This window comes from Coffea arabica, chromosome 2e, assembly GCF_036785885.1.
Source record: "Coffea arabica cultivar ET-39 chromosome 2e, Coffea Arabica ET-39 HiFi, whole genome shotgun sequence".
Taxonomy (NCBI): domain Eukaryota; kingdom Viridiplantae; phylum Streptophyta; class Magnoliopsida; order Gentianales; family Rubiaceae; genus Coffea; species Coffea arabica.
Genome location: NC_092313.1, coordinates 71,547,401 through 71,569,718, shown reverse-complemented (window position 1 = coordinate 71,569,718; position 22,318 = coordinate 71,547,401). Strand labels below are relative to the sequence as shown.

The following is a 22,318-nucleotide window of genomic DNA, read 5'->3' as shown; positions in this document are numbered from 1 at the left end:
GACTCACACTTGGATAGATCAGATTTTAAAAAATTTAATGGTCTAGATCGTGTCACATTATGGTGTGATGTGGCACAATTTGGACGATTAAATTTTTGAAAATCGGGTTTACCAGAATTTTGGATCTAAACTAATACACAGTTGTGGTTTTACTTTTTTTTTTTTTCCTGAATTTTGGACGATATAAAAGTTAAAACTATTACTAAATGCCATATTCACATCAAATTAAACATTTCTCAAAAAGTTGTGTTGAATTTAATTTAATGTTAGTGTTCGCCTCACTATTTGTGGGTTAAGTTGTAAATCTATTTATATTGATCCAACCACAATTGACTGAATTGTGAACTTGACTTTCTTGAGCAAAATGATTATGAACGTGCCATTTTGTAGATTTGGGACTTCACACACAGTATACAGTTTCGATTCTCTTTTCTGCAATCTTCTAATCTAGAAGCACTTAGATATCGTTTACTTTCATACGAGTCAACATGAAGATTTGAACGTAATAATTGGCTCAGCTCCACAAGGAATTGAGAGCCAATCCAAATGAAAAGCAATAAATAGACAACTCACAACAGTTAGCCGACATGCAAATGAATACAAGAAAAGAACAAACATTTAACTGGTAGCGTATACGTGTGGGTTTCGGCTTCTTAGCCGTCAAATCTGCTAAAGAATCTAAACGTGCATGAATTTTTGTATTTATGTGCCGCCTCAGAAATACTGGGCTGACTAAAGTTGATTTGATAGCTATGAATAGGTCAATTGCCCTTGTCAAAGTTGGGTTAGAAGATTAAATGATAATAGGCCCAAATGACAACTATACGACTGGAGTCACTGCCTACGTCCAATGTCTCTAGTGCTACGTTTGTCCAAGCTAATCTAGGATTCAGACAATCCAAGATTCCTGAGGAACTTACATAATCAGTGTAGATTATTCATCTTGGCGGAATTGCCACATATGAAATTGAACACAATTTTACAAAGAAATAACCCACTTATTTCTCGAGAAGAGATGGGAAACATGCTCAATATCATTTGATTGAATAGTTGACCCGGTCCTGTGTTTAATTTAGAATATATATTAATGTAGAGCAAATATATATAAATTTTTTATCAACTTGGGTTAATCACTTTTTTTTTAAAATTTTTTTTTGTAGATTCGTCTATCTAAATGATCTGATAATACGTGTAGTATGTTTTGTAAATGCTAATTCACCATAGTTAACAAAAGTTTTATGTTTTAATGGTTAATTATCTTTACATTCCCTCCTAACCTTTTTCGCTTTTTGTCTGTGAACTTTATTTATTGATGTATGGGGAGATCCTTAATCCTCCATGTATGCAGTTTATCAGCTGAAATTGAATACAAGCACTTGCTTGCTGTGGAGTGTTACTTGTAACGATTTGAAATATCATATGATATAAAATAAGGGTAAATCACCTTTTACCAATTTGGTGTTTATCATATATCCCCATAGTTTAAAAATTTATGTATAACTACTGCTTCATAATTTGGGTTAATATGTCATCATTAGTTTTCTGTTAAAACTAACGGTCAATAGTAAAACGTCAAATTTAAACTAATAAATTGACAAATTTATCCTTCCATTACTTCTATTTTTTCTCCAAACATAAAAAAGAAGAAATTGAAATATAAAATAGATAAATGAAAAACAGAAAATACCATTAAAGATTTGGTTTGAAAACCTACAATCATATTTGTAGTAAAAAAAGATTTTGTATTTTTTGTATCTTATTTATTTGTTTTATATTTCCCTTCCTTCTTTTTTGTTTCTTATTTATTTATTTTTTGTCTTCCTTCCAACTCTTTTGTATTTGGAGAAGCTTAAGATTTTAAGAATCAAAGTATAGGATTTCAAAATCATCTCCTCTCTTCCCAAAAAAAAAAAAAGAGAGAGAAAGAAAAGGAAAAAAGGAAAAAGAAGAAAAAGTAGTGAAAGAGTGAATTTGTCAATTTATTAGTTTGACTTTGACTCTTTACTATTAACCATTAGTTTTAACAGAAAAACTAACAGTAACACTTTAACCTAAACTATGAGGGTGTTATATATAGATTTTTAAACTATAAGAGAGTGATGTGATAAAGTACCAAATTATATGAGGTAAAAGGTAATCTACCCGAAAAAATAATCAAACGGACGAATTGAAAACTTAAAGACCAAAGTTCAATTCTAACGTTGGTGTGATGTGATCTAAGTTCTAAATTCTAATGTTGGACATACCTTTCTGTCTTTTTAAGTACTTAGAAACAATTCGCTTTCTCCAACATTGTGCTTTAGAAAATGTCATTCGTCTCCTTTTCAAACATGGCAGAGGGAACTTTAGAAACGTTGAGTTGTTCCAGTTCACTGATTAGCAGAATGGGGGGGGGGGGGGGGATATGCTCATGACGTCCATATGTTTTTAACTAGTAATAATTAGCTCAAATTTCTCAATTTATCACATCAAGGCCTAATCAGGGGACCAAAGTGTGTATAATAATGGAAAAAGTAGTATTTACAGCATGAAGAGACGGAATAAAGATGGTTTATCACTTCATAAAATAGAAAAAAATGGGGACCTTTGCTCCTAAAAAGAAAAACATCCCCATTGAGGAGAGCCAAGTCCCTGATTATCAATTTGTAGTCAATCCTCCCCCCTCAGTGCCCTCAATGCCGACATTATCTAATTTAAAGGTTTAAGGAGGTAGGCGTGGATTATAATTTGACCTATTGCTTTGCCAAAAAAGGATTATTAAAACATGTCAATCAATTAGAGTTACTGTTTAATTATTTCACTTGATTTTAGACTCTAATAATTGAACTTCTGATGTTCTCGTTTACTTTTGTGAAAGCCAAAATCTAAAACAAATCCAAGAATGACTTTTGTCGATTCTGATTAATTATCTTTTTTGCAAAATCAGCAACAACCAAGAACAGTCCCTATGTTATACCTTTGGCTGTCGCATCAATAACATGGCATTTTTTTCCAAAATCTAGTGAAGCATTATATACTTAAAACGGGTGAGTAGTTAGCCATAGTGATTCCCTGTTTGGCACTTGAGTTTTTTGTCAAGTTCATCTGCTACAAGTTTTTAAAAAACTTTTGCTACAGCAATCTCAAAAAACTTCTCAAAATTTTTAAACTATACACTTCAAAATATTCAAAAATTTATACACTTCAAAAATTTTTTAAAAAACTTCTACAATAAGCTACAGTAAAGTTTAGACAAACACCCAAAAAATTACTTTTGTATCAACATTGTCAGATATTCAAACTCTAACAACACTAGATATAATTACTTTTTCATTGTGCTGATTTTGTATCCTCCAACTCCTGTGCACCTAAAAGGATATCAAGTATTTTTCTTGTTAAGTGAAGTTCTCCTAATGCAGTAGAGGTTGATGCTGGTTGTAAAAAGCTCATACTTTTCTTGTACTTTCAACTGCAATTTGTTGATCCAGACAAGATAATTTGTAAAGAAATGCCAGTAATCATGATTAAAACTCGGGGGCCATAATGATTTGTTGGGAATAAATTCATCAACTTGTTAGTTTAGTTCATTCTTTAGCTTCTTTGTACTATATACTGCATGATTACTCTTAAAAAGTCTACGATACTTCATCAATTGCTGGAGATTGAGGGCTAAAATCTCATGTCTTTTGTGTCAAATAAATTAATCAGCAGAACTTATTCAAATGCAAAAGGATGGGGGAGAAGAATGAAGGGCCAGGTTGCAGCGGCTCATAGGAAATAGGAGGCCATCTGTTCGAAAAATATTCAACTATGACTTTGGAAAAGAAGTAGTCTTGACTAAATAAAGTTAAAACTTTTTTAAAAAAGAAAAAAAAAAGTAAGCTCAGAAAATAACCTATCAAGCTATTAGCTAGGAGCTAGGGGCTAGGAGCTAATGCTTTTGGTTTTTGTCGTTTAGGACTTGAAGAAATTAATAATAAAACTAGAAATTGTCATTTTCATATGCAAATTTTGGTTTAATTATTGCAATTAAGAACTATGGTTCAAGAATGACAAATGTTTCTCAATCTACAGCTTAATCAACCTTGAGCCATAAATCTCTTGACCTATTTATGGCCCTTGAGAATATCAAACAAGATAATAAGACTTTAAAACAAACTATGGTCAACATTCACAATTATCAACCCACAAATAGCATTAGCCAGACTTGAACGCAAAACCTCTTATTCCTGATTTTCAATCCCATTTTTAAAACTTGATCATGAAGACCTCATTGCCCTAAAAGGGGACCAAAATTTTGTGACAATCGTTATCAAGAGTCAGTTTATCGTTTGGTAAGGAGCATACACTTTTGCTTCTCAATGCCGGTACCAAAAAGATGTGTCGCTCCTCTCAAAGCTTTGGGGCATCAAGTAATTGACATGATAGTGATTAAGAGAGTGAGCCCTATACATGTCTGAATCTGATGCCAACGTTGCTAAATTTGGAAGAGGATGTTTTGACTGTTTTGTAGAAGGGAAAGAGCAAAGCTTTTAATCTCCTAACACACTGCAGCAAGGAGAGATGGCATTTACCTTCACAAGGAAAAGGCATTTTTCTGTGAATGGTCCATCCACAATGAGGGACTAATTTTGTTACTTCTACAGGTTATGCCCACGATATATAAGTAATTAAGTTGGAGTTAATTATACACGAGTATACCATGTGATTGTTGATAATTATACAACTTTTTCATGTAGTTTTAAATTTACAGCATCACTCTTTTATCTTCAGGACCGAGAGATCTCGAGTTTAAACTCTAATTGAAGCCAAATAGTACTAGAAAATGTTTTATATCATGTTTGAATTTGAGTTATACATTGTTGGTTTTAACAAATGGTTTGATTTTAGACTTTCCTTTTACAAATAAGATTGGCAAAAGACTAATAGCAACGGGAAAAAGTTAATAGAGGAGGCCATCATAATTCCAGGAAGCCATAGAGAAATGTTTTTGTATTTTATGACAAATTTTAAGGAAGTTCTAGATTTCTTGATTAATAACATTCCTGCTGGCATTAGAAATCCCTGCATTGAATTTTTTTTGCTTGATTGTATTCTCCTTTGGTTTATGCTCGTTAGTTATTTGCACAAGCATTTTGGAGATGAGTCTACTCGAGATAGTTAGATAGATTCACCGAAAAAAGTCAATACAAGTTAGTTCAATTGATAAGGATGAATTGCTTCCCCACAAAAGATTGTAAGCGATGTATAATTTGAGTAGTGATAATTGCAAGAAGAAATTATACTACAAATGTTTGGGACTGACTGTTTCCATGAACAAATGTGAAATATTAAAAAAAAAATGAAGTGCAAACCTAGAGGATAAAAAAATTTCTTAAACTTACGGCATATATTTGTTTAATTAGTTTTGATTCCCACTTTAACGATTTCAATTCTTATGCCAATTGCCAAATGGATGACAAATGGAAGAACTAACAACATCAAAGTCAAGCCTAGTCAAGTTCACTTTCAAATGAACAAGAGAGCCCTACCCAAACTCTAGAAAACACAGACACGCGTCCACCCAAAAAAAAGGAGTTATCAATATGATGAGAATATTATTTATTTATTTAGTTATTATAGTTTTTCTCTCATATTTTTCACCATTGGCTAATTTAAATTTGCTTTTTTTCCCTCAAATCTTCCAATCAGAGGAAGAGATATTTGGGATCTAGCCTAAAATAATTCTAAATGCCTTATTTTCAATTTTGATTGTAGAGGAGTTAATTTTTGTTCTATTCTCAATTACTTTTCAAAATATGTTCTTAGCTCTTTCATAAGTTTTTTTTTTTTAAAAAAAAAAAATCAGAGGTGCTACAACTTCTAATTCTATTTTAAAAAATCATATTAAATTCAAAACAAAGTTTATGATACTTCTCAGAAAAAGGAAGGTTGAGTTGGATGATAAGATAGGAGAGGTTGTAAATAAAAATTTTAGACTCAGGATCTCCCACTTACAAAAGATTTAAAAGAATATTCCACATAAATAATTTCTTTCAATAACATAATTATACGAAACATCAGCACAAAAAGGATGATATTTTAAATAGCTTTTGTGCTTAATACAAGTCTATTAATTCGAAGGTGCCAAACCGGAAATACTGCTAAAATATTGGGTGACCAAAATAATACATGCTTCTTTGTTAACATGTTTTGGCGGGCCTTTGGCCAAGCGTTGGGCCCCTTTTTGCCGCAAAGATCGATTTCCCGCCGGCCGCGGGCAGCCGGCGTGCAGTTTTATGGGGGCCCCACGTTGGTAAAACAAGCCTAGTCCGAACCTAATCACATAGATAGCTTTCGGTTCAATCCTGTATTTAAACTGATGGTGTTTATTAATTGACCATAAAGCCCCTTGGCGGCAATGAGTTTAAGCCAAATCATTTAAAGCATTAAGGAGTGGAGCAATTAGAGACAAATTTCAGTTAATCACATGTTTATCTCACAAGAATGTATATTAAATGATGATATTGTGCTGTTTTGGAGTTACCATTATAACAAGAATGTGATCATGTTACACATCAAAATTTCCTCTGAATTCTTTTGTTCTTAGCCCTTAAGGAGTGGAGCAATTAGAGACATTTTCTCTTGGGCTAGAATCTATGGTTGGCTTGTTCTTGGTTGTTATGGAGTGGAGCAATTAGAAGTGCGTTATGAATGTTTAACAAGGATTGACCAAATTTTGGATTGCTATTTTTATAGTTTTGTGATTTTGATGGCAAGACCTATAAGTTTGATATAGAGTACTTATAAAAAAAGAATACAAAAGAGTTTGAGAGAGTGTTAGGAAAGATACAACTATGGAATAAGAGTAACGACAGGAGGGGAAAAAAAGGATGGTTAGACTACCATAGGTTAGAATTTCACTACATTACAAGAGAAAAACTACACTGCATAAGTTTTGGACTCAAAAAGCAATTAATATTCATATAAATCTTTGGATGACGTTTAAACAACTCTTGTTTGTAATTATGGCCAACTATTTAGAGCATCAATAACATATTAATGTATTTTTTTTGGGTAAAGTATAACATATGAATGTCTTTGACATACTATGCGTTGTCTGACTAATTTGTTGTGATGTTTGATCTCTCAAGGTTCCTTTTTTTTATTCGTAACTATTCTTGATATCTTGAAGATATAATTAGAATACATGTAAAACAATATGATTTGAACTATTTCGCATACCAACTTTATTTCAAACCATAAGGTTTGTTTTCAAGTATTAACAGAAAACATATTTTCTGCCAATTACCTCGTACAGATCTTCTGTTTCACTCTCTGTGTCACTCTTTATTTTACTTTTTATTATATTGCTATTTTTCCTTCATAAATACCATGTTTTAGTTCTTTTTTGTTTCCTTAACATCTAATAACTATTAATTGAGTAAAAAATAAATACCATAGTTTAAAAAAAGTAATATATAATGAAAAATTAAAAAATACAGTAGAAAATTCATAAAAAATCTCAAATTTTATGCATTTTGATTTTTTGAGTTTGCTAAATTTTGTATATTACTCAATTAATAGTTATTGGATTTTAAGGAAATAAAAAAGAACTAAAACATGATGTTTATGAAGGAAAAATATCAATATAATAAAAAGTAAGACAGAGAGTGACACAGAAAATGAAACAGAAGATCCGTTATGCAATTAGCCCCACTCAATTCCCCAACTTTAGGAAATAATCCATCTATATCCTTGGTTCCTATATTGGACATCTCACGTGCTTCTTTCCCGCAATCTCATTTTGTTCTCTATTTGCAGGAATTTGTGTCAATTAACAAGCTTCACAAATCACATATCTTGCTCTTGAAAGGAAAAAAATAAATCTTGAGATATGCTTCAATATTGGAATATTGACGAACATAGCATGTGATCCCAATCTGTTTGTGCAAAAAAATTTGATTCATCGATCGTTCTATTCTTATCATTTATGTTCAATGAGTGTAATGTGAGAGGTACAAGACATATATGGGGTTATCCTTTGCAGAAGCATAATTTGTCCTCCTTTTTCCATCCTCAGTCTTATTTTTCTAAACCTGTCTTCATATCCAGTAGTGGAGTTGAAAAAGAAATCTTTAGGTCATACCTACAGATGTACAAGGTCCCTCATATTGCACTTCTTTTGCTTTTCCATTGTATCTGTCCAAAGATTTCCGTATACTTCAGTTTAGAAATAACCCCTCAAGATAGGACTTCTCATATGATGGGATAAACTTATGATTATGTGTTTGATCTTTCGGATTTTGGACTGTTGCTGGAAAGGAAAATGCCCTTTTTTTCTCTTTTCTATCCTCAATTAAACCAGAACATGGTTGGAGTCAATTTTGTGGACTAATTTCACACACTGACAATGTAGTTTGCTCGTAAAACTTTGGCCATTGTAGTTGAATTTGCTACAATTACCTCCCAATATTAGTATCTTGATTTGATTCTTAACATATTTGGCCTGTAATACACCAAATAAAGGAGCACTAAGATATCATGCCCTGTGATGTTAGGACAAATACAGCCACTTCCAAAACATTTCCGCCTGAATTTAACAATAGTATATGGATTGAGCTAAAATTAAGCAACCAAATGACGATAGGGTACAAGCTACTACAAGATCTGAAGTGAAATTACCCAACTTTGGTTGAATCTTGGGTGTTGTTAGCTTCCTAATAATTGGGACGAAAATGTATTCTCAACCATATTTATTCTTGTCCCCTCGGGGCCATCCAGGACAGGAAGCAACATCTCTTATCCAAAAATGTTAGCTTTAAGAGATGCAAACTTTTGCAATGATTTTGTGAATTTAATTCATGACTAAATTTCTTTGTCCATGGCTTCCTGTTTTGTTGGTCAGATATCTGATGTAGCATATACTGATGGAGAGAGATGTTAACAACATCATTAGTTACCTTGAATACTAATTAAGATGTGGAGTTGTAGATTAAGCTATTTGTCCTTAGCACTTAAAGTCCATAATAACAAACATGTGCGAAAAAAAAAACTGAATTAGGAAGTAAGTTTTTAAGGGCACATTGGAATATAATTTTAATCTATGGCTAAGTACATCAAAAGTTGGAAAGATTTCCGTTTAGATGATTTCGGATAAACTTCCTCTCCTGCTTGATGTTATTAGCATTTTTTGGGTTTTACTTCAAATTTACGTTTGGTTGATGTGCAACCTTTATAACAGTATAGCGACTAATTAAGTTGTTAACCACCTAATCACGTAAAGAAAGTGGTTATAAATTCACTGTGGATGACAACTTTTCAGTGTCTAGGTCTCAAGAATATAACTAGATTAAGATAATCATGTCATTACAAGCATTAACTTCTTCTTCTTCTTCTGTCCGAATAGGTTTGTGAACCGAATAGTATCCTAGAATTGGTCCAAACTTATGAATGATGATGAGATAAATAGCTTTTTGAACTGAGTAAATGTGTATATGGCTACTACTTACAAACTATTGAGTTTACACTCAAGAGGATGGAAATGAACTACTGATATTCTTCATCATATGCATGCCATTATCATTGTCTAAGCAACATTCTGACAAAGTAATAGTAAGGTCGTGTCGGGTTGCAATTTTTTAGAGTTTTTATAAAAAAAATGTACTATAGCGATTTGATATATATGAGATAAAATGATAATTAAAAAATGTGTTCACGAAAAATATAGACTTTTTTTTGGTGAAAAATCCCTTTCCAAACAATAAGTTTTCATGGTTAAAGAAACATCATCTATCCTAATGCTTTCAAAAGCACCTTCAAGTATTCGTGGTTGTGGTCTTCCTAGTTATCTAAAGCATAGTTGATCAACATTGCCATATTCTAGGGTTTAATAGACAAATTTCTGCAGGTATTATAGAATAAATTAACCAATTAGACTACAATGCCCTAACATCTATCATAAAATAAAAAATATGCTTTTAATTCTCTAAAATTAATTGTGAGAAGAAAAAGAGAAAAAAAAAGGGTAGTCATAGGTGTGTAACTAGTCTTTTCAACAGACCACTAGCTAGAATTACCAAGAAAATTTTTTCCTTTTTCCTTTTTTTTTGTGTCTGAAAGTAGACTCCAAACCTTACAAAAGGGAAGGAAAAAAGAAAAAGATCTGAAAAAAAGTCAAGCCAAGAACCTCAAAATAGCTTGACTAATGTCTCTATTTGCTAAATTAAGCTATCCAGACCCTAGAAAAATGGGCAAAGTCAATAATATGTCTATTTTGATTCTAAATGAAAAATGAATTTGCATGAATTATTGCTTTGAACTCGATTTTTTATTCACGACTTTTTTGGCCCTGAACCTCTTGTCTAGACGAACTCTTCTAGTAAACTCGCGTTTAAAAGTTAGTGTAATTAAAAAAAATGGGGATTAACCCAAATCTAATTATAATGCACTAATAAAGAAGTAAATTTTATAATGCTACATAAGATTAGTATGAGAAACTTAAAAGAAAAGTAAAAGGTTAAAAAAAAGAACAAAGGGCAAAATGGGAACAAAGATATCCCAAATAAAAATGAAAAAAGTTCTGGTTAGTGAAATACTCCCTCTAAAATATGGGTGACATTTCTCTCTCCAAAACGGGTGGAATATAAACCATCAGGAGCCCGAACCACAAGGCTAGGAAACTGCCTCGGCCTTCTGGTTTACTCCCCATTTGCCTTCCTCCCTTCTTCCCTCCGCCACCTTTCTCTGCATCTAAACACAAAAGTATAACAAGAAAATAAAAAGAAAAGGATCGTCCCCCAACAGTCCCCTCCCAAGCAATGTAGAGGACAAAGAGTATTAACTATTCTACAGTTTCAAAAAAGACCAATTTTCAAATACAACTCAAAGAAAAAAAAAGGAAAAAAAAGGCAAAAGAAAGAAAGAAAGGGAGAAAAAGAACACATCCCGGTTTTTCTTTTTCTCTCTCTCTCTCCTGCGTTGCTATAACTGGCCCTTCATTTTCCTCTGAACATTCATCTTCTTCCCTTGACAAGCCTCTGTTTTTCTTTGACGTATAAGTATAAAAGATTCAAACTGGAAAGTGATATAGGCATGCATTGTGGCCGTTTTGGAGATTTGGGATGATGAAAGTTTAGGATTCTTGAATTGTTCTTGAGGTTTTTGATCAAGGATCAAGTTTTTCTTGCTGCAATTGAACAATGGCTACAGAGGAATTACTGGATTTTTCTGTGGCGTCAATGGTGGAGAACGTTCTTCATCAGCATGGAAAGAGGCTTAATGACATTGATTTGGCTTCAAGAAAGGCTGAGGAAGCTTGTATGATCATTTTCAAAATTCATGTCTTTATTGTATTCTGCACTCTATTTTTGTTCATTAATCTCCGTCTCTTTGTGTTTATCCTATCCATATTTTAATCTTCTTAAAAATGACGCGATTCTATTCTTGTGGGTTGTAATGCATTCTTTCCATGTATGAGGTGTATTTATGTGATCGTAAGTGTAACATTCACCTACCCGAATCAGCTTACTTTCTTTCACATGTACAAAAGATTCCAGTCGAATACTTGTGTTTCAGCATTGTCCATGTTATCATAGCTAATTGGGGTGGGGTGGACATTGGTTTGTGGATTCATCGTATTGTGCATGGTTTCTGTTTTTTGTGTGTTTGTTACCTGAGGATGTATAATGGTGTTGTAGCGTTGAGAAGATATGAAGCAGCTGGATGGTTGAGGAAGGCAGTTGGAGTTGTTGGGGGCAAAGATTTGCCGGCAGAGCCTTCAGAAGAAGATTTTAGACTCGGATTGCGAAGTGGGATAATACTTTGCAATGTTCTAAACAAGGTTCAGCCTGGTGCAGTCCAAAAAGTAGGATTAATTGAGCTTTTTAATTTGGTACGGTGTTATTTTTTGTTTGGTGGTTCAATGTGTTGATGAATTTTTTACTTTTCTCTTTGGCTATTAGGTAGTTGAAATGCCTTGTGATTCTGTTAATGTGCCTGATGGGGCTGCACTTTCAGCATACCAGTACTTTGAAAATGTGAGGAACTTTCTTGTAGCTATAGAGGAGATGGGGCTTCCTACATTTGAAGCCTCTGATTTGGAACAGGTATGTGGGTCATCTTTGCAGTTGCAGGCTACTACTTCTCAAAATACACGTAGGAGATAATCAATTTCTCCAATTTGATGCAAAATGCTCACATGAATTGCAATTTCACAATTAGATGCTGCAAAATCCGTCATTTGCTTGGTCTTCCATGACAAATTTTCCCATGTGTTCAATACTTAGGGAGGGAAAGCCTCAAGAGTGGTGAATTGTGTACTAGCACTGAAGTCATATAGTGATTGGAAACAAGGAGGTGCAAATGGATCGTGGAAATTTGGAAATGTCAAAGCTGCCCCATCTGGAAAGCAATTTGTACTGAGAAATTCAGAACCATTCATGAATTCCGTATCAAGGACTTCGTCCATGAGTGACAAAACCCTTGATAGGTCATTGAGCGAGCAGTTATCATTCAGTGATCTAGGATTGGAAAACAGTGAAATGGTAAGTTAGTTTACCAAGTTGCAAATGTAATTTTCACTATGTTATACCGATAGCATGTAAATCTTCTTCTGCATTTTCATTTTCAGTGTAAAACTCCATCTCTAAACATGCTTGTCCGTGAACTTCTTTTGGATAAGAAGCAGGAAGATATCCCAATTGTAAGTCATTTTAAATCTTATTTATTGCTATCATCTAATTTTTTAGCAAAGGGTTTTCATCTGATAGGTTGATCAGGACGGCCTTGCTTTGCCTGTCTGAGCATTCAGTCATCATTGTTAACTAGTCTGCTTTTCTAATATAATTTTATGAGACAAGCACACTTGAAAAAAATGCAAAAATAGCATTTTTCTGACAAAATGATTTTATGAGATGTTAGCATGTCATATATTCTTTCTAGCTTTTGTTATTTGAGGATGTGAATCACTCCTCTTAGATCCCATGCCTGAGAGGAGAATTCTCACAGATCCAGATGAAGATGATGCGGCTGTAACCTAATAGACTAGCATCAATTGCTTTGATCCTTGACATGGTCATATCTTATGTCAATTTTTAATGAGTTTGTAGTATAAATATCCTTTGTGCCGGATTACCTTTCCTGTGTCACAGAGTCCACTTTAAAAGCACATTGACATTGTGAAGAATTTCTCCCTTGCATCTTTAGGTAAGGTAGATTTTACTTGCCAAGTGCGCTTTTTGAGATTGAAGATTTCCTCCATTTGTTACAGGTTGTGGAGAACATGCTAAGCAAAGTTATGGAGGAATTTGAGCACCGCTTAGCAACCCAAAATGGCCAGGTTAGCTGAACCTCTCTTCTTATTTCCACTGTAGATGACAATTATATTGCCTAAAAATTTTTTTGATGACTTGTTGATATTTTCTTATTTCTGTAACTTGTTATAATTGATCTTCTGTTATCTAGTCAAATAAATATTGATAGGTTTGAGTCTTTTGTGGTTTAGCAGATACAAGCATCTTTAAGAGAAAAGGCTGTTTCAGGTTCTTATGAATCTCCAATGATACCATCTCCTATGGAGGTATCCAATTTTTATCCCAATCTCATCTTATTTCCACTGTAGATGACAATTATATTGCCTAACAAATTTTTTGATGACTTGTTGACATTTTCTTATTTCTGTAAGTTGTTATAATTGATCTTCTGTTATCTAGTGAAATAAATATTGATAGGTTTGAGTCTTTTGTGGTTTAGCAGATACAAGCATCTTTAAGAGATAAGGCTGTTTCAGGTTCTTATGAATCTCCAATGATACCATCTCCTATGGAGGTATCCAATTTTTATCATATTTCCACAAATTCAATTGGAATTTTATAAGATAAATCTAATTGTAGGTTATCTAACTCATCTAGAACTGAATTTTTATGGATCTTATCTAAGATGGATCATGTGTTTGTTTCTGTTTTAATGGTTAAGATGGAAACTAGGACACCTCCTGAAATACTACACAAAAAATGCTGCGACAAAAAAGACACTGATGATGGAATATCAGACAACCAGAAACAGCCTAAACAGACACTGGTGAGGCAACTGAAGTTGGTTGAGAAGCAGCATACAGAGATTCAGGTGTGCTGCTGCATGACTGAATTCTGAAATACTTAATTGCTTGTGAGTTAAAGGTGCTTAGCATGATGATTTTGATTTTAAATAGGTATTGAAGTCTACCATCCAATCTACAAAAGCAGACCTAAACCTTCTGCAAATGAAGTATAATGAGGAAGTTAGCAACCTAGGTACATGGTCCGTTTCCTGCTGGTAGATATTTGTCGATAGAGATTGAGAAAAGAAACTATAAGTCACTGCACCATTTTCCTTTCCAGGGACGCACTTGCGCAGCCTAGCCCATGCTGCTTCAGGATATCAGAGAGTTCTTGAAGAAAATAGGAAGCTATACAATCAAGTGCAGGACCTCAAAGGTAATCATTTTAATATCTGGTTGAAGTTATATGCTTCATGGCAATACTTCTCTATACCATACAATGATTTCATTTCTGTACAGGAAATATTAGGGTTTATTGTCGAGTGAGACCTGTAAAAGGGCAATCTAATGAACTGAGCTCTGTGGACCACATAGATGATGGTAGTATTACAATAATTACCCCTTCCAAATATGGAAAAGAAGGGAGGAAATCATTCACTTTCAACAAGGCTTTTGGTCCATCTGCAAGCCAAGGTCACTAGGTTTCCAAATTTACATTCTTTACAGATCCTGTTTATAACCATTTTTTAGCACTAATTCTTTCTTTCATTTTCTGTGGATATATAAACAATATGCAGCGGAAGTATTTGCAGACACTCAACCTCTGATACGATCTGTCCTTGATGGTTATAATGTATGCATATTTGCTTACGGTCAAACAGGATCTGGGAAAACTCATACGATGGTTAGACTTTCTATGGTTACTGTGCTTGAAAGTTCAGGCATTTAATGCATCCATCTAGCACATTCTTTTCCTATAATTTGATAAACGCTACTTATTTGGTTTTGAACAGACCGGACCTGACGTTATTACAGAGAAAACCATGGGGGTGAACTACCGGGCATTGAGTGATTTATTTATGATCTCAGATCAAAGAAAAGATACGATTTCCTATGATATCTCAGTTCAGATGATTGAAATTTACAATGAGCAAGTCAGGGATCTTCTAGTGGCTGATGGTGTTAACAAAAGATATCCTTTCTATTACATGCTGGTGTCTTCAACTATTATTATTATTATCAACATAAGTTTTACTGATATTGTACTTGTGTCCTTAACTCCTACAAACATTAGAAATTCGAAACAGTTCGCAAAATGGTCTAAATGTTCCAGATGCAAATCTTGTGCCGGTAAAATCAACTTCTGGTGTCATTAGTCTGATGAACCTTGGACAGAAAAATCGTGCAGTTGGTTCCACAGCTATGAATGATCGCAGTAGTCGTTCTCACAGGTATAGACTTAAATTATTGATCATTCAACACAGTCCTTTGTTTATCCTGTTGGATGTGGAGGTTCATGCAATGTGCTCTGTGTTTCTTTTATGTGTGGTAATTAATTAAAAAGGAAGAGATTTAATGCTTTATCTATGTTTGTGGAGCAAGAAATCAATTGATACATTGAGCTTGGGAGTCTTCAGCTATCCTGGTCTGCATCTTTATCTTGCATCGGCTTAATTTTGCAGTTGTCTCACGGTTCATGTTCAAGGAAAAAACTTGTCGTCTGGCACACTCCTTCGTGGTTGCATGCATCTTGTTGACCTGGCAGGAAGTGAAAGAGTTGACAAAACTGAGGCAGTGGGTGAACGATTGAAAGAGGCTCAACACATCAATAAGTCGCTTTCAGCACTAGGTGATGTGATTTCTTCTCTCGCCCAAAAGAATTCCCATGTTCCCTACAGGAACAGCAAACTCACACAGTTGCTGCAAGATTCACTTGGTAATTCTGTGGTATTCTAGTTTTTTCCCATAAAGCGGTTGTTTTATTTTTCCTTGCATAAATATAGCTATTGGCCTTCAAAATTTTCAGGAGGGCAAGCAAAGACATTAATGTTTGTTCACATCGCCCCTGAGCATGATGCTATTGGAGAAACGATCAGCACTCTTAAGTTTGCAGAACGGGTTTCTTCTGTTGAGCTTGGTGCTGCTCGAGCAAACAAAGAAAATTCTGATGTGAAGGAGCTAAAAGAACAGGTCTTCATTCTAACTTCTTTGAGTCCTTCTAAACCAACTCCCTCGTTAGTCCTCTCAGCCTTTTTAACAAAAGATCAGAGGAAGTTCTATCATTATTTCACTCGTACAACTTGCTCAGAGCTACCACTGTTTCATTTCATTCATAAAACTTGCATAGAGCTACCACTGCTTTCATTCTTCTCTTATAAGTGGCAGTCACCTTCTTGTGGTTTTCATTTTTAGTTTCTCGCCAAAAGAAAATTTCCATTATGCTTTTTTTCTTCAGATTGCTAGCCTCAAGGCGGCTTTAGCAAGAAAGGAAGGAGAACCAGTGCGCCTTCAGTACTCAGGATCTAGCAGTCCAGAGAGATTCAGGTTGAAGTCTTCAGCTGGATCTTCACCTTCACGCTCTAGTTGGCAAAGTTCAAGTATCTCTGGTGATCATAAGCAACAGATAGAAGACATGGATAACCTAGAGGTATGAACTGAAATTTTTTTTCCTTATTGTCAATATTTTGGATTACTGGGCTGCTTGAATTTTTTTCAAGTTATTGGTTATTCATCCTGGAACAAGTTGCCATTTTTTTTCCCTGCAGGGGGAGGAGGAGTGTTGTCAGGGTCAAAACTGATAGTCTTTGTATATGCAGTTTCTGCACTACTTTCTTTTTCTTTTTTCTTTTGTCTTCAAAAATAGTTCTTCAAAAAATGTTTTATTTTTGGTGAAGCAATGCACTTAGTCTGCTGCAGGAGTTGTCTGCTGGTACATGGTTTAATGTGTTTGCTCACATCTACTCAGTCATTGTTTTCCTTTTCCCTTTATCCTTTTCCAAATGTGACCCCTGTCATCCTCGGCCCTTCTCTGTCTTTCTGTTTCATTCTTTGTTCCAGAAGCTGCAAATCGAACAATAACTTGCAAAGGCAACACAGCTTCGAAACCACCCCAGACAGGTTCTTAAAGTGATGGCAAATTTAAGAGACTTGAAGAATTTCTCAGAGGATTAGAAGATTACTTTTATTTATACACATTTCTAATCAATGCCAGTTGATGACATTGGAATTGAGGCTTGACAATTTGCAATCCTATCTGCAGATTATGAATAACTGTGCATCAAAGCCAAAAAGGAAAAGCTTAGATCTCCAGGACTTACTAATGAACTCGCCTCCTTGGCTACCTGTTGGAAGTCCTGGTCTGAAGGATGATGAGAAAGAACGTGATTGGGTGGACAAGGTTATGGTTATTAAGCAAGAAGGTGGAAGAAGAGATAACACGCTAGGATCATGGGAAGAAGAAAGTAGACAGCTACCCGACATGTTTTATCATAAACAGAACAGTAGAAATCAGATGGTTACAGATGATTCTGATGAGTTAGAAGCTACAACCAGTGATTCTTCTGAGCAGGATTTTCTTTGGCAACCCAATGTTCACAAAGTTACCAATGTGTCCAACAGCACAGGGTCAAAGTTAAAGAAACCTAGTCCAAAACAAGTGAAGAGCTCTCCAGAGATAAGGTATTGCAGCTAATTTTCTTTCCTGTTTCTCTTCACACTCCTATGACAGTCTTTCCTTTTTAAAATCTATTTCCACCCTTTTGGCCACTGGTTTGACCACTGAAATGAAAAGCCCCTTTAGAAAGCATATAGATGTTTCATTCCAAATCCAACTTCTTAAGCAGGAAATATATGATTATCAATTTTCAAATTAAGGAAGGCATAGTTGGTAACAAGACCAAATGTGATTGAGGGATTGAAGAAAACTTTTCCCTGGTGTTTATTGTGTCTTCAGAATTGTGCAATATTGGTCTAATTTGTATGTTTTGATGTTATTAGGAGTTTAATTCCTGCTCCACCATCAAGAAGACTTTCCAATGGGATTAATTCACCAATAACAAAGGCTGGGAAGCAAGCACTTTCCAGTGAGGCAAAAAGAAAAGCAGGGAACAGCAAGTGAGAAACGCGGTATGAGATTTGCTTTGGGGGCAATAGAAAGGGCTAAAAACAGCCATGCAGTTTCTCCGGAGGGATTTTGTTTCCTTGCTCTTTCCTTTCTCTTTTCGTGTTCACAAGCTTTCTGGTGTGGATTGCAAAGACAGAGACAGAAAGACAGGAAGATACATAGACAGAGAAATGACATGAAGTGGTAATAGAAACAGTTCCAGTAACTGGGAGTGTCCAGTGGTGATCTTGAAATTTTTGGTGCCCCACTGATGAGTGTGTTACATAGTTGTTTATAGTAGTTTTTCTTGATTTTCCTTCTGTAAATTTGCTGCCTTTCTTATTGGCTCCATAGCAGAAATGGGGAGAATATATGGATAAGAACAAAACTGATATAGAAATCATTTATGTCGTCTGTTCTTTACTCTCTTTTTCTGTTGTATGTACCATATTCAGCAAGATTGTTCGAGCAGGAGGGGAATAGGAGATGAGTAAACCACCAGGCATGGTTGGTGCATATTTCTGCATCTAGTTACAGCAGTTTTGCATTCATTGAGATAGATCATTGAGTCATTGACCATGAGATTAATATTTTTTTAAAAAAAAATCCAGAAAGCCAAATCTAATATATCACAAGTGGATAATAGACCTTCAAGCATGTAGTCCACCACTTCCATGATGTTAGGAAAAGCTCAATTGGTTTGAGTATGATTGTATCCCAAAAATTAGCAACTGAAAGCTGATGCCTAGAGACTGATTTAGAATGATGTATGATGAACATTTCAAAAAAAAAAAAAAAACCTCTGATATTAGGTATATGTTCCAAATAATCCAAAAAATTAACTATTGATCAAGTGTAAATCCATACCAAAAAAAGAAAAGAAAAATTAAAAACAAAGCCAGCATGGTTCCATCACGACCTCCGCCATTCATGGCCAATCATTCACGCCTGCAATTCTTGATTCCCTTTTCCTTTATTAGTTTGGATAATCCTTATGGGTTCGCCTGTCAAAGGCATATTCAAAGAGACTTTGGTTTAAGTACAATGCCTTTAAATTTGGTGTAGTTGTGATGTTTGGTAGTATATAAAATTAGTAATTGATTTCTTACCATTCCTTTATGACAATTTCATGATTTTTAATTTCTTGTCATTCTCATGATTATCTTCTTTTTACGATCGTGCATGTTTAGCATGTCATTAAAACCAGTGACGTAAAAAAATGGACAGTGATATAAATCAAATCGTGCTAAACGATTTTCAGCAATCCGTTAATAAAATTTGCTTCTTATGAAAAGAAAAAGAAAAATCGGGGTCAATGGAGTTGAAACTTGGGACTTCTACAATGCAATCAATTGAACAAGGCACCCCTTTTACATTTTTCCTATGTAATATATAGTTGTACTCTGTTATCTTCTCCTGCTTGTGGTTAATTTGTAGTGTTATTCAATTGTAATTTTCACCATCCATGACATAGTTTTGTAAAATTATAATTTATTTATAACTATCTTATTTTATCTTTATGGAGAAAGAGTTGTCCTAAGTGGAATTTTTTTTTCCACCCTTGTTTTGCCAGGAATGCACATAAATGTCCTCAAGTAAAAGGTGGAAGTAAAAGAGTTTGGCAAACTTCACCCAAATTTGGACATTTAAACGTTAGAATTAAGTTTTTATCCACTGTTAATGTAGTGAATTTTTTACACTAACAAGTGTAGATATATGTCACATATGTAGAAAATGAATTTCAAATTTGAAATCACATTATGTGTCATACATCTAAACCCGCTCGTGTATACACTAACAGTGCATAAAAAAATTACTACAAACGTTATCCCCCGAGATAAATTTTTTCTCCTTTACTAAAAATTGAAAAACTGGAAACTGCAGTTAACCCTTTTTACTAGTTAAAAAAAAAAAAGACTTTAGCTTTTCCTTTGCTTCAAAACAAGGAAGTTGAATCCTGCCAATCTGAAATTAAACTTCACAGTTCAATCAACAGTTCCAGACGATTTCACAGATTGAAAACATTTGGTTTTAGAACATTTCACGAAATGCATTAAAAATGAAAATGAATAAAAAATTGAAATTCGTGACCCGGAAATTATTTTGGAATTATAAAATGTCTGACAACTCAGAAATGCATTACCAACTCCTAAATGTGTGATCAAGGATGGAGTTTAAAGATAAACAACTAGAAATCATAATATTAATATCACTAATATATATGAAGTAGACCAACCTGGAGAACATGCAATGTTTACAAAAGTTATGCTAATTGTCAAAGAATACATACATCTGGAACTGAACCGTCACAATGAATATTAGACATTCCAATTATTAGTACTAATAGATTGGAGATATTTGGGATTGCAGGCCGGCCTGTTGACGAGGATTTGGTGTCAAATGATTCGGAATTAATGCACTACACTTGTTGGTTTGGTAGACGGCATTATGAACATTTGAGGTTGTTGTGAATAAAAAAATTATAGAGATTGCTCTCTGTATAGATAATGCTATGAAGACTTTGAGCTCAATTAAAGAAGATTTCCAAATCAAATTGCATCTCTGCTCCACTGTAAATTGATGACACTTTGTTCATTTTCTCTTATATTTGAGGTTTTTGCCATTTCGAGACAGAAAAAATGTCTTGAAAGCCATTTGAGCTTAATTTTGATGACATTTTGAGCTTAATTGTTTGGAAAGCCATTTTTCGTGAACATATTTTCTAATCATCTTTTTATCGAATACATATCAAATCACTATATACATTTTCTACAAAAACTCCAAAAAATTGCAATCCAAATAGGCAAATTATTTTTTAGAAGGTGAACAAAAGGGTTCCGAAAGAAAAAACAAAAAAGGGACCAAAAGGGATTTATCTCTTGTTTCAAGATCAATACAAAATCATTCAACACTTATTCTCTTTAATTTTAATAAACCAAAAAATTCTTTCATAGATGTGGATTGCATCATCGTCACAAGTAGTACCATGTTGTGTTTAGAAGAATTTGTGTAGTTTGGTAATGGAAGTCATTATTGATGCAAGAGCTTGCTTTTGCCATCTTTCATAGTATCGTATGCTAAAACATTAAAATTAGACTAATCATTTGGCCGGTTGTATTCCTTCAAAGTGTCTTCGAGGTTGTGTTGGTTTACCAAAGAAAATTGAAATATTGCTACATGGCTCTACTTTGTCTACCTTAAGTATCAAGTTCATCTTATATTACCTCAACTTTATCAGGTACTTAAAGATTGGAAAAACTTCTCTGCTTGGATTCAAGAGTTTTTCAAATACTATTTTTAAAATTTTAAAAAAGTACTCTAAAAAGTAACCTAAATTTTTTTTAATGTTTAAAAAATATCTCAAAATATATTCTAAAAACTCTTCTACTTTTAAATATCCCAAAATATTTTCTAAAAATATTCCAAACATACTATAAAAACTCTGCTACAATAAAAAAATTTTGAAACACCTTCAAAAATAACTAATCCAAACGGATGCGTTATGCATCAAGAAGGTATATGGTTGGCTTGTATAGAAAGTGGAATCCGTGAAGGACATTTTGTCGTCCAAATGGGGTTGCATGGCACTTAAGTCCGACCATTGTTTACAAGAAGTTTATGTATCTTATCAGCATGATTCCGTATCAGTTCAACCAATTAGCTTCTAATGTCTTGGGAACCCATCAACTCTGATATTGACATGACTAGGGCCAGGTTAGTGAATTTTTGTGTAGGAAAATTTACCTCTCATGGTTTTTATTATATGTTACTTGACTCGATTATTCCTCCAGTAGAGCTCAAATGAATTTTTATCAAATCGAATCCAAATAGTATGATGTTTTTATATATAAATATCAAATTTTATGCTAATCGCGCTAACCTTGAGTTTAGTTCTAAAGTTTAACCAACACAAAATGATATTCATGTTTGGTTTAATTAGTTAGCGAGCCAAATTCGAACAAATTTTTATTGGGCTAAGTTTTATTTTTAGTATCAAATAATTTGGTGCATCTTTCAATTGTATAATCTTTTTTATTTATTTTTTGTCTTTCAAGACGTATGGATTTAAGTTATTTAAAATGACAGCCACATATAATGGTAAGTGATAGGAGACAAGATTTGAACCCTTGACCTCCCACCCCATCAAGCCTTAAAGGCTTTGGTGGTCGGGTTGTTGCTTTCAACCGTATGATCCACAATTATGATTTCAATACACCAGA

General features: G+C 34.0%; 1 protein-coding gene across 1 annotated transcript; it reads left to right on the top strand.

Moving 5' to 3' along the window:
- Positions 1-10,747: 10,747 nt before the first annotated feature.
- LOC113732926 (kinesin-like protein KIN-14I) lies at positions 10,748-18,556 on the top strand. Its single transcript, XM_072080927.1, is given in 20 exon segments — positions 10,748-11,277; positions 11,658-11,824; positions 11,922-12,065; positions 12,246-12,503; positions 12,590-12,661; positions 13,229-13,297; positions 13,466-13,537; positions 13,714-13,785; positions 13,933-14,082; positions 14,168-14,249; positions 14,337-14,432; positions 14,516-14,689; positions 14,794-14,900; positions 15,010-15,276; positions 15,278-15,447; positions 15,679-15,932; positions 16,023-16,186; positions 16,452-16,643; positions 17,256-17,674; positions 17,993-18,556. Coding segments are annotated over 20 exon segments (3,168 nt in total). The 5' UTR covers positions 10,748-11,159; the 3' UTR covers positions 18,114-18,556.
- The last annotated feature ends 3,762 nt before the right edge of the window (positions 18,557-22,318 follow it).